Source organism: Hordeum vulgare, chromosome 4H, assembly GCF_904849725.1.
Source record: "Hordeum vulgare subsp. vulgare chromosome 4H, MorexV3_pseudomolecules_assembly, whole genome shotgun sequence".
NCBI classification, from domain to species: domain Eukaryota; kingdom Viridiplantae; phylum Streptophyta; class Magnoliopsida; order Poales; family Poaceae; genus Hordeum; species Hordeum vulgare.
The window spans coordinates 464799745-464812959 of NC_058521.1; the positions used below are offsets into that span (position 1 = coordinate 464799745).

Here is a 13215-nt window from a genome sequence, read left to right on the forward strand (position 1 = left end):
GTACATGATGCAACGCACAGGAGTACCAGCTCAGTGTACTACAACTTCGATACACACCAACATAACAGTATAGCTACTCCAGCACACATACAACTACTACGAAGGTCATCTGATCGAGATAATTGCATCTATCATCCCGGAAGTTGACGGCGAGGTTCAATCCAGTCCTGAAAGTTAAGAATTGCTTTAATACGATCCTGATACACGGAGATACGTTATCAATACGGTCCTGGATCTTGAACAGCCAGTCCCCGCTCTACGCGTGAGCTACGTCTCGCGAATACTTCGCATGACACGTCACCGCATGGCCCACCCGTCAGACTGAACCTCACCCGTCAGCGCAGAGCCCACCTGTCAGTGCGGAGTGGATAAGGAATGGCTCTGGGGCGCTGGGGCAAGGAAGCCGCCGCGCTGCGTCGTCGTTCCACATCCTCGCGTGTGTCGGCCCCGCCGACAAGTGCGGCGTCGGCGCGGTGGCTCATCTCTACGGCCCGAGCAGAGGCATCAGCGCGACGCTCGTGAGGCTGCTCCCCGCGGCAGCAGAGGCCTTGCCGACGGAGTGCTCCCACACCGACCCCGCTGCGGCGACGGCGGTCATGCCGGACCTGGGCCCAACGAGCCTCAAGCAGAAGCCCCGCGTCGTGGTGCTCGGCTCCGGGTGGGCGCCATGCCGGTTCCTCGAGGACGTGGACACCTCAGCCTACGACGTGGTGTGTGTGCACGCCATGTGTGCATGTCCCTGCTACTGCGACAACAGACCTTCCCTCGCAACGGCGCCAACAATCCTGCTGCTACGGGCTACGCCTATAGGGACTTCCTTGGCAAATATGCAAAGGATTTCCCCACGGCCTTGGAGCCTTGCGTTGGTCTTCCCTTGAAGAGGAAAGGGTGATGTAGCACAGCGGCGGTAAGTATTTCCCTCAGTATGAGAACCAAGGTATTGATCCAGTAGGAGGATCGCGTCAAGTCACAAGTACCTGCACAAACACAAAGACCTTGCACCCAACTCTATGAAGGGGTTGTCAATCCCTTATAGATTGTTTGCAAAATGAGAACTCAAAGCAAAAAAGTAAACAAAGCAAAGTAAAAGTGAAAGTGGAGACAATAGTTGTGAATAGACCCGGGGGCCGTAGTGTTCACTAGTGGCTTCTCTCATGAAAGCAAGTAGACGGTGGGTGAACGAATTAGTGTCGAGCAATTGATAGAACCGCGCAAAGTCATGACGTTATCTATGGCAATGATTATATCTATAGGCATCACGTCCAAAACAAGTAGACCGATACTTTCTTCATCTACTACTATTACTCCACACGTCGACCGCTATCCAGCATGCATCTAGTGTATTAAGTTCAAAGGAACAGAGTAACGCCTTAAGCAAGATGACATGATGTAGATGAACAATCTCAAATTTATGACGAAAGCCCATCTTGTTACCCTTGATTGCAACAACACGATGCGTGTCTTGCTGCCCCTTGTGTCACTGGGAAAGGTCACCACACGGTATGAACCCAAAACCAAGCACTTCTCCCATTGCAAGAATCATAGATCTAGTTGGCCAAACAAAACCCAAGACTCGGAGAGACTTACAAGGATATCAAATCATGCATATAAGAAATCAACAAAGACTCAAATATAATTCATAGATAATCTGATCACAAATCCACAATTCATCGGATCTCGACAAACACACCGCCAAAGAAGATTACATCGGATAGATCTCCATGAAGATCATGGAGAACTTTGTGTTGAAGATCCAAGAGAGAGAAGAAGCCATCTAGCTACTAACTACGGACCCGTAGGTCTGAAGTGGACTACTCACGAGTCATTGGAGAGGCGATGATGTTGATGTAGAAGCCCTCCAGCTCCAAAGTCCCCTCCGGCACGGCACCGGGAAGGGTCTCCAGATGAGATCTCGCGGAAACGGAAGCTTGCGGCGGCGGAAAAGTGTTTTTGTGGATGCCCGGATTTTTTCTGCGATTTTAGGGAATTTATAGGCCAAAGAGCTAGGGCAGGGTAGCGCCAGGGAGGCCACAAGCCTGGTTGCCGCGGGCCCCCCTGGCCGCGGCAACAGGGCTTGTGGGCTCCCTGTGGGCCCCCTGCCTTGGCCCTCAAGTCCCCCGATCTTCTTGTATTATGGAAAAAATTATTTCGGGGATTTTATTCCGTTTGATCTCCGTTCCAAAATCAGATCTGAAAAGAGTCAAAAACACAGAAAAAACAGGAACTGGCACTTGGCACTGAATTAATGAGTTAGTCCCAAAGAAGATATAAAAGGTATATAAAACATCCAAAGTTGACAAGATAATAGTGTGAAACCATAAAAAATTATAGATACGTTTGAGACGTATCAAGCATCCCCAAGCTTAACTCCTGCTCGTCCTCGAGTAAGGAAGTGATAAAGAATGAATTTTTTATGCTTTCATGCTACCTAGCATAGATGTCCTTTGTAACTCCTCTTATGTGACGTGAATGTTCAGATCCACTAGATTCAAAACAATAGTTTGATATTGATGTGGCGACAATAATACTTCAAGCAAACTAGCATGATGATAAAGGACTTTCAAAATAACTAGGCCAAAAGAAAGTTATCCCTACAAAATCATATAGTCTGGCTATGCTCTATCATCCTTGCACAACGAATTTAAATCATGCACAACCTCGGTATTGTCCAAGTAATTGTTTCACATCTTTACTTTCTCAAACTTTTTCAACTCTCACGCAATACATGAGCGTGAGACATGGTTTTAGCACTATAAGTGGAATGGAGTGTGGTGGAGGTTGCAAGGCAAACAAGGAGAAGATGGTCACATTGACTAGGCATATCAATGATCTATGGAGATGCTCATCAATAGATATTAACGTGAATGAGTAGGGATTGCCATACAATTGATGCACTAGAGCTAAGAGTATGTGAAAGCTCTTAAAGAAAACTAGTGGGTGTGTATCCAACTTGCTTGCTCACGAAGACCTAAGGAGATTTTGAGGAAGCCTATCATTGGAATATACAAGCCAAGTTATATAATGAAATTTTCACACTAGCTATATGGTGGTGACAAAACGAGAGACTCTCAATGATGAAGATCGTGGTGCTTAATATGGACAAGTGTGGAAAGGTAGTAGCATTGTCCCTTCTCTCTTTTTCTCTCATTTTTTGGTGGGCTCTCTGGCCTCTTTTTTTTGGTGGGCATCTTTGGCCTCTTTTATTTCCTCACATGGGACAATGCTCCATCAATGATGATCATCACACTTACAACTCAAAACTTAGAGCAATGATGACTCTATATGGAATGCCTTCGGTAGTGTACCGTGACAATGATCTAGCATGGCATAGACATCAATGGAAACATCATGCTAGCTATCTTATGATCATGCAATGGCAATATAGAAGTGGTGGAACTTGTCATGGTGGTAGTTGTATGGCAATATATCTCGGAATAGCTTTAAAAAAGCAATAGTAGGTAGGTATGGTGGCTGTTTTGAGGGAGGCTATATGGTGGGTTTTGTGCACCGGCGAAAGTTGCACGACACTAAAGAAGATAGTGATGGTGGAAGGTGAAAGTGCATCTAAACCATGGACTCAACATTAGTCATGAAGAACTCATATACATGTTGCAAAAAAATTAGTAGTAATCGAAACAAAGCATTCAATGCATACTCCTAGGAGAAGGGTTGGTAGGTATAAACCATCGCGCGATCCCGACCGCCACACAAAGGATGACAATCAATAGACTAATCATGCTCAGATTTCATCACATAGCGGTTCACCATACATGCATGCTACGGGAATCACTAACTTCAACACAAGTATTTCTAGATCCACAACACCTTACTAGTATAACTTCAATATTACCACAACCACAACTCAAAACTAATTGAGATGAATCAAACTTCTCCAACTACTCAATGCACATGAAGGTGGAAGTTTTCATATCCCTTTGGATAACTACCCCTTTTGAGACTACTATCATAGCATAGATCAACTACCAAGCCACGCGCTTCCGTGCTCTAAAATATATAAGTGAAGCACATAGAGCAAAATCAACTAGCTCAAAAGATATAAGTGAAGCACATGTGAGCTGAATTGTCTAACCAAAGGATAAAAGTGAAGCTCGACAAAATCACGGTGAGTGCATGTCTCTCTATCTAGGTGTGCAGCGAGGAAGATTGTGACACAACAAAAATAAAAGACTCCTACGATACAATACGCTCCAAGCAAAACACATAACATGTGGTGAATAAAAATATAGCCCCAAGTAATGTTACCGATGGATTGAAGACGAAAGAGGGGATGTCTTCCCGGGGCATCCCCAAGCTTAGGCTTTAACGGCATCCTTGAATCAACTTGGGGTGCCTTGGGCATCCCCAAGCTTGAGCTCTTGCTACTCTTTATCTTTTTGTCCATAAGAACTTCACCCAAAACTTGAAAACTTCATAACACGAAACTTAAACAGAAACTCGTGATAACATTAGTATAAGAAAGCAAACCACCACTTTCCTTAGGTACTGTAGCAAACTTAAATTCTACTTATGTTGATGTTGGGTTACTGTATTTTCAATATTCCATGACTAATACCCCCCGATACTATCCATAGTTTCATCAAAATAAGCAACCAACTCAACAAAAAACAGAATCTGTTAACAGGAGACCAGTCTGTAGCAATCTGTATACTTCGTATACTTCTGGTACTTCAAAAATTCTGAAAACTTACAACAGTCTGAAGACTTTGCCTAGCAATGAGCAGCAAAAAGAATCAACTCAAAAGCTCTTATAGAAAAAAATGAAAATTCTTTTTTTGAGCAGAAAGTTTCTGTCTTTTCCAGCATGACCAAACGATCATCCCCAAGACTAATCATAACGGTTTTGCTTGGCACAAACACAAAAGAAACACAAAAAACACAATCATAACAGAATTATGAAAGTGTGGAAAACACAAAACAGAAAGAAAAAGGATAGATTCGTTGGGTTGTCTCCCAACAAGCGCTATTGTTTAACGCCCTTAGCTAGGCATAAAAGCGATATAATCTAAGTCTAACATACTTCCTATGCATAGGCATTTTATAGGAAAACAAATTGGCAAGACAACCGATAGTTACCAAATGCAAGGAAGAAGAAAGATACAATACCAATCTCAACATAACGAGAGGTAATTTGGTAACATGAAAGTTTCTACCACAATATTTTCCTCTCTCAAAGCAATTACATGTGGGATCATAATCAAATTCAACAATATAGCTATCACAAAGGATATGCTTTTCATGATCCACATGCATGCAAAGTTGATGCTCTTCAAAAATAGTGGGATTATCATCAACGGAAGTCATGACTGCTCCAAACCCACTTTCAATAATATTGCAAATATCATATTCATCATGAGGTTGAAACAAATTTTCAATATCATAAGAAAAATCATCACCCCATTCATGATCATTGCAACAAGTAGAGGACATAGCAAAACAAGCATCCCCAAGCTTAGGGTTTTGCATATTTTTAGCATGATTGTCACTAATATGATTTATAGTGAAACCATTGCAATCATGCTTTTCATTCAAGGAGACCTCGTGAATCACTTCATAAATTTCTTCATCGCGATTTTCAGATTCACGCATCTCAAGCAAAACTCCATAGAGAAAGTCAAGTGCAGTCAACTCACTAGCAATTGGTTCCACATAAGTGGATCTCTTAAAGAGATTAGCTAGTGGATGTGGATCCATATCAATAGATTTTCAGCAAGCAAAGATGCGAGCATATTTAAGGCACATAGCACACAAGCGAACAGAGAGCAAGCGAGAAAAAGGGCGAACGAAAAGGCGAACGAAAAAGGCAAAATGGTGAAGTGGGGGAGAGGAAAACGAGAGGCAACTCGCAAACAAAGTAAATGCAAGAGATGAGTTTGTGACACCTACTTGGATAGATCTTGACTTGATCTCTCCTCCCCGGCAACGGCGCTAGAAATTCTTCTGCTACTGTGACAATAGACCTTCCCTGGCAACGGCGCCAAGAATCCTGTTGCTACGGGCTAGGCCTATAGGGACTTCCTTGGCAAATATGCAAAGGATTTCCCTGCGGCCTTGGAGCCTTGCCTTGGTGTTCCCTTGAAGAGGAAAGGGTGATGTAGCACAGCGGCGTAAGTGTTTCCCTCAGTTTGAGAACCAAGGTATCGATCTAGTGGGAGGATCGCGTCAGGTCACAAGTACCTGCACAAACACAAAGAGCTTGCACCCAACGATATGAAGGGGTTGTCAATCCCTTATAGATTGTTTGCAAAGTGAGAACTCAAAGCAAAAAGTAAACAAAGCAAAGTAAAAGTGAAAGTGAAGACGATAGTTGTGAATAGGCCCCGGGGCCGTAGTGTTCACTAGTGGCTTCTCTCATGAAAGCAAGTAGACGGTGGGTGAACGAATTAGTGTCGAGCAATTGATAGAACCGCGCAAAGTCATGACGTTATCTATGGCAATGATTATATCTATAGGCATCACGTCCAAAACAAGTAGACCGATACTTTCTGCATCTACTACTATTACTCCACACGTCGACCGCTATCCAGCATGCATCTAGTGTATTAAGTTCAAAGGAACAGAGTAACGCCTTAAGCAAGATGACATGATGTAGATGAACAATCTCAAATTTATGATGAAAGCTCATCTTGTTACCCTTGATTGCAACAACACGATGCGTGCCTTGCTGCCCCTTGTGTCACTGGGAAAGGTCACCACACGGTATGAACCCAAAACCAAGCACTTCTCCCATTGCAAGAATCATAGATCTAGTTGGCCAAACAAAACCCAAGACTCGGAGAGACTTACAAGGATATCAAATCATGCATATAAGAAATCAACAAAGACTCAAATATAATTCATAGATAATCTGATCACAAATCCACAATTCATCAGATCTCGACAAACACACCGCCAAAGAGGATTACATCGGATAGATCTCGATGAAGATCATGGAGAAATTTGTATTGAAGATCCAAGAGAGAGAATAAGCCATCTAGCTACTAACTACGGACCCGTAGGTCTGAAGTGGACTACTCACGAGTCAATGGAGAGGCGATGATGTTGATGTAGAAGCCCTCCAGCTCCAAAGTCCCCTCCGGCAGGGCACCGGGAAGGGTCTCCAGATGAGATCTCGCGGAAATGGAAGCTTGCGGCGGCGGAAAAGTGTTTTCGTGGATGCCCTGATTTTTTCTGCGATTTTAGGGAATTTATAGGCCAAAGAGCTAGGGCGGGGGAGCGCGAGGGAGGCCACAAGCCTGGTTGCCGCGGGCCCCCTGACCGCGGCAACAGGGCTTGTGGGCTCCCTGTGGGCCCCCTGCCTTGGCCCTCAAGTCCCCGGATCTTCTTCTGTTCTGGAAAAATTTATTTCGGGGATTTTATTCCGTTTGGACTCCGTTCCAAAATCAGATCTGAAAAGAGTCAAAAACACAGAAAAAACAGGAACTGACACTTGGCACTGAATTAATAAGGGGGTGTTTGTTTCGAGGGACTTTTTGGTGTAGGGACTAAAAAAGTCCCAAAAAGTCCCATGTGAAACAAACAAGAGGGACTTTTAGGGACTAAAAGAGGGTATTTGGGACTATTTGGAGAAGTCCCTGTGGGAGGGTCTTTTTGGGACTTTTTGGCACTTTTTCCAACAATGCTCCTACTTTTAGCATGTCATTTAATAACTACTACTACATTACTAAGGGTAACATGGTCTTTTTGCAAGTCATTTAATGACCTCTAGTCCCTATTTAGTCCCTGGAAACAAACGGGTAAGGACTAGGGACTTTTAAGTTGGGACTAAAAAAAGTCCCGGGACTTCTGAAACAAACAGGGCCTAAGTTAGTCCCGAAAAAGATATAAAAGGTATATAAAACATCCAAAGTTGACAAGATAACATCGTGTAACCATCAAAAATTATAGATACGTTTGAGACGTATCAGTCCCCGAGGAACCACATGGTGTTCACGCTGCTGCTAGCGTCGACGTGCGTCGGCACCCTGTAGTTCCGGTCCATGGTGGAGCCCGTCAGCCGCATCGAGCCAGCGCTCTCCACTCGCCCCGGATCATACTTCTTCCTCGCCAACTGCACCGGCATCGACACGCACAAGCACGAGGTGTACTGCATGCTGGCGGCCGGCGACGAGCAGCTGCCCGCCAACCCGTACTGCTTCAGGGTGGCCTACGACAAGCTTGTGATCGCCAGCGGCGCCGAGCCGCTCACCTTCAACATCAAGGGCGTCCAAGAGAACGCAATCTTCCTCCGCGAGGTGAACGAGGCACAACTGATCAGGCGCAAGCTCCTCACCAACCTCATGCTCTCCGAGAACCCACGTAGGTAGCTAATCCGATCGATCAAATGCAGAGAAAATCGGCTATTTGCCACTTTCAATACCGGGCTTCGCAAATTTGCCACTTTCAAGATCGACTTTGTACAAATGCCATTCAGCTTGTGTACACTTTGATTATCATGCCATTTTTTATTTTTACATTGTTTTTATTTTTATTTTCCATTATTTGGCAACTGAAAGGACCAAAGTACCCTGGTACTATCTATATTTATTTGGGATCAGATCAGGCACTTGAAGTGGACGACTGCCATCCCTGAATATCTTGCTTGCGACATTCCTGACGGTCGCCATCAGGCCGTTGGTGTTGATACTGAGCCCTGGCCTCACTACTAGGGCACTTAGCTAGCATGTCAATGGGCGAGCTGCTCCAACACGGGGCAGGGAAGTGTGAGCTGGGTTGTCGAGCACAGGGGAGGCCGAGCGCGCAGTTGTGGGCGAGCACCGGCGGCGAGGTGCGGTGGCTCGCGCAGGCATCTGCGAGGCGAGCTGAACTGTGCCGGTGCGTGCAGACGTGGAAGAGCAGCAGTGGCGGCCTAAAATGGCTCAAGCAGGCATCACCAAGGCGAGGCCAAACTGCGTCGGGGGGGGACTCGTTGCTCATACGTGTGTGGGCAAGCTAGGACTAAGAGCTGCGGTGACTCGTGTAAACATCCGCAACGTACGACGGCGAGCAGCCGTGATGGCAAGAACGAGCTAGTTTCAGGGCAATCAGATGCAACCTATCCATAAACGCATCAGATTAGTTAGATTGCATTAAGGGTACTTTGGTCCTTCCAAGTGTCAAATAATGAAAAAGAAAAGGAAAAGCAATGAAAAAAGGAAAAATGGCATAGTAATCAAAATTTACACGAGCTGGGTGGCATTTTTACAAAGCCAATCTTGAAAGTGGTAATTTTACGAAGCCCCATGTTAAAAGTGGCAAATAACCGATTTTCTCATCAAATGCATTGCATGCAAATCTGCTTAGTTGGCGCGTCGGAGCGATCTTGGTCATGAGCTATGCATGTGGTACACGCTATTGATTCTTGCTGTGTTGATCTAAAATCAATAGGCCTGTCGAGGAAGAGAAGAAGCGGCTCCTGCACTGCGTGGTCGTCGACGGAGGCCCCATCGGAGTGGAGTTCAGTGGCGAGCTCAACGACTTCATCATGCGCGACGTGCGGGACATGTACGCGCATGTCAAGGACTATGTCAAGGTCACCCTCATCGAGGTACGTACACGAGAAACGCATGCATCTCTATCTTGCATACATGCGGTCAATTTGCGGTACATGAATTGATCATCCCTTATATATGTTACTGCTAGGCGAACGAGATCTTGTCGTCGTTCGACGTCGGGCTGACGGGTGGGCTCTGCACTCATCTGGACAGATGGGCTCTACGCTGACGGGTGGGGTCCAGTCTGACGGATGGGCCATGCGGTGACATGTCATACGGAGTATTCGCGAGACGTAGCTGACGCGTAGAGCGGGGACTGGCTGTTCAAGATTCAAGACCGTATTGATAACGTATTGTCATGTATCAGGATCGTATTGAAGCAGTTTTCAACTTTCAGCACCGGATCGGACGTCGCCGCCAACTTCCGGGATGTTCGATGCAATTTCTCTCATCTGATCTGCTAGGAGTGAGTGAGCGAGTGAGCACAAGTCACAAGTGCACAAGACAATCCCTGGACTGGAATCAATCAGCCTCCAAGACAAGGGGGGCACCACCCCCAACCCCATTCTGTTTTCTTGGATTCCTCCCTGCCACTGTCCCTGCCCCTGCCCCTGCCATCGCCTTGCCCATAATTTTTGTTCAAACTCCTGACACTGCCCCCCCCCTTCCCCCTTCCCCTCCGTCCTCTATTAACTCACTCCCCCTTCTCCCCCCCTCCTTGCAACCATCGGTCGGAGCAAGCCAAGCCAAGCAACTGCCTGACCAGCTTGTTTAGTTCACCCCCAATGTGCCCCAGAGCGCACGGCGGCGCCGCGATGGTGAGAGCGAGAGCGAGCAGTGATGCGAGCGCGCACTCGTTTGCGGAGGAGGAGTACATCGACCTGGATCTCAGCTCGTGCGGGGAGTACGAGTTCCGGGTGTGCCGGAGCAAACCGGCGCCGCCCTGCCCTTGCCCGGACGAGCTGGTCCGGCGGGCCAGGCAGCACAAGGTCGCGCAGAGGCCGGGGGGCAAGCTGCTGCTTGATGCGGACGCCGGCGCCACGGGCGGCTGCGGCAGGAGGGGCACCGCCACGGTCGCGCCATTGCAGCACTCGTCGCATGCGGAGGGCTCCTCGCACGCGGAGGGCTCCGGCCGGCGCAGGAAGCCCGGCAAGGCCATGCAGGCGAGGCTGCAGGCCTCGCGGGCCTTCCTCCGGTCCCTGTTCGCCAGGACCTGGTGCTCCGACGACCGGTGCCGCGGCGTTCGGTCCGGGAGCAGCAGGGCCGCGCATGACAAGGGGAGCGTCGGTGATGGCGGCAAGCCGGCATTTGGGCAAAGCAAGAGCAGCTACGTCAGCAGCGCAGCCCCGACGACGCTGAGGAGCAGCATTGAGCGGGAGAAGCTCATGGACGAGGAGGAGCACGCGGCCAGCGTCCGGCAACGCAAGTCCTTCTCCGGCGTGATCAAGTGGCGGCCGGCGCCATCGTCGGCGAGGAGGAACTCGTGTGGGAGCGCTCCGACCCTCAAGAGGAGCAGCAGCTGCCGGTCGGAGTCGGAGGGGCTCGTCCAGGGCGCCATCGCCTACTGCAAGCGGTCGCAGCAGCAGCGCGTGCTCCTCGCCAGGAAGAGCGTCAGCGACGCCGCCCTCTGCTCCTTCCGTGCCCCCTCCTAGTCCTCCTCTTCCTGTAGCCCAATTCCCCAGCTGTGTAGTAGTACTACGTGTGCATGAAAAATGGTTCATCATATAATGATAATAATAATGTGAAGTGTCTCTTTCGTTCCATCTCATTATCAGCATCAATCAATTATTCTTTTTATTATAAACGTTTTTATATTAGTTTACGAAGGGAATACATATTTGTCAGACTTGAGAACTCCAAAACGGGCTCAGGCTACACGCACGGTGTGCCGTAACAAAGACGGCGGCCAGCACATTTGCTCAGCCAAATTATGGCGCGGGCTTTTCCGTCCGCCCAGAATTGTTTTCTAGTCAAGTGACAGCCGCTCACGTCATATTTTTTTTATTTAAATGGCATTTACTAAATAAGTTATTTTTATTGTGGGTAGTCTTAGGGCTAATTAAGGAGGGCGCGAATATCCACATCCACCCCTGAACCCAGCAGAGCGTGCAAGCTAGTCGCTGTCCACCAACACCGCAACACGAGCTGCACTACTACGATATGTGCTGCTGATCTGTTGTGACTCCAAAACAAAACCTCCCGATTTCCTTGAAAAAAATCGATCGATGTGTTGGAGGCTTGGAGCATCTCTCCGCGGATGGTGCGGCCGGAGTGGGCTGATTGACGGCATGATGGGCGCGCGGGCGGGGGCGCGATCGGGGCCGGGAAAAGCTCGGGATTCGATAGGCCGGCGAGATGGAGGGAGCCAAGGTCGGCATCATTAAAGGCCAAAAGGGCGCGCGCGCAAGGTTGAGGCGAGTGAGTGAAGGTGCGCAACCACCCGCACCCGCGAGCCGAGCCTCCTGTTGCGTTGTGGGGTGTGGGGGCGTGCACCCGACACGACGCGACCCCCAGTTTTGGTCTTACCTTACCCGCAGGGAAATCTGGTTGGTACCAGCAACAGACAGTAGTACTAGCTGCTGGTCCTCATTCTTTGCTTTGACCCCTGCGCGATGCTACGATGCCAACGGTTTGGTGGTGGGGAAGGAGGATGTATCTCTTATCTTCTTCCCATGCTCTGTTGCATTTCCCGTCTCATGTGTACTACTACCACGTAAAAAACTCTCGGTTTTCAAGCTTAGCCGTGTGTGTGATGCCAAGCAAGGCTCGACACGTCCAGTCAGTCCTTTGAGCAATCAAATAAAGAAAGAATTAGAGTCGTCCATGGTTATCCCTCCCACCCTCCAGCCTATCCTACAACCTAGGCTGATGTTGCCGCCCGGAGCACGTGGTAGAACAAGAATCGCCCAAGGCAAAGCACAGCTAGAAAGAAATGTCCTGCTTTGGAGGCGAGCCCGGGAAAGCTTCTTTTACGTGGGCAACTTGGCGGGCTCTCCTCCCGCTGTTTTCTCCAGGCACTCGGAGCGAGCGAGAGAGAGAAATTCAAAAGGCCTTTGCTCGGGGCACCACGTCCACGTGATGAGGATATGAGATGAGCTCGGTGGAAAAACAGTGGCGGCTGTATGTGGCATCATGCCAACTTTTGGTTTTGTGATAGAGATGACACGACACGACACGACACGACCCAGCCCAGCCCTGGTTGCGAGCGTAGCGTGTGGCGTTTTCGTGTGTGCATGCATGCATGCGTGCGTGGGTACGCACGTCGCCACCTTTCACTGTTTTCCACAGCCTGTGCTGAAACAAAAGGCGATGGCAACTGGACGACGGCGTAAAATTGAGGTTTTACGCGCCCGTCTAGTGTAGGAGAGGAGAGTGCTTACTTTTTTTGCGCGACTTTTGAGTGTACCGATGCAGGCATAGGGTCACCGATGTAGAAGTGTGTCCGCAAGGGTGCTGGTAGAGACGGGAGGGGCAGGCTTTACGTGTGTCCGCTCGAGACCGCTCTGCTCTGGCACAGAAAAGAAGCCGTAGCAGGTCTGCGCCTGCACCGCTGTTCTGCAATGTCAACTCGTCCCCGGTGGCCCAAGAATTCTGTCTCTCTGCACAATAGAGAATGCGGTGTCTTTGGTAGACCCGAGAGTGGTTTTTCTAGCGGTCCGGTTCTCTATCGAATAGACGGATGAAAGATAATACTACAACAATGGGATTCGTGCAGTATTCGGCA

The 13215-nt window shown here is 48.4% G+C and overlaps 1 protein-coding gene and 1 pseudogene across 1 annotated transcript; both read left to right on the forward strand.

Annotated features, from left to right (window-relative positions):
* Positions 1 to 9720, forward strand: part of LOC123450619 — a 69980-nt pseudogene extending 60260 nt beyond the window's left edge.
* Positions 9721 to 10169: 449 nt separating this feature from the next.
* On the forward strand, positions 10170 to 11254 carry LOC123446625 (probable membrane-associated kinase regulator 4). The gene has a single exon (XM_045123197.1). The coding sequence runs from the start codon at positions 10277 to 10279 to the stop codon at positions 11141 to 11143; it is 867 nt and encodes a 288-aa protein (XP_044979132.1). The 5' UTR covers positions 10170 to 10276; the 3' UTR covers positions 11144 to 11254.
* Positions 11255 to 13215: the final 1961 nt, after the last annotated feature.

Coding starts and splice junctions, on each gene's coding strand:
- LOC123446625 (XM_045123197.1), top strand. CDS start 10,277: ATGTGCCCCAGAGCGCACGGCGGCGCCGCGATGGTGAGAGCGAGAGCG.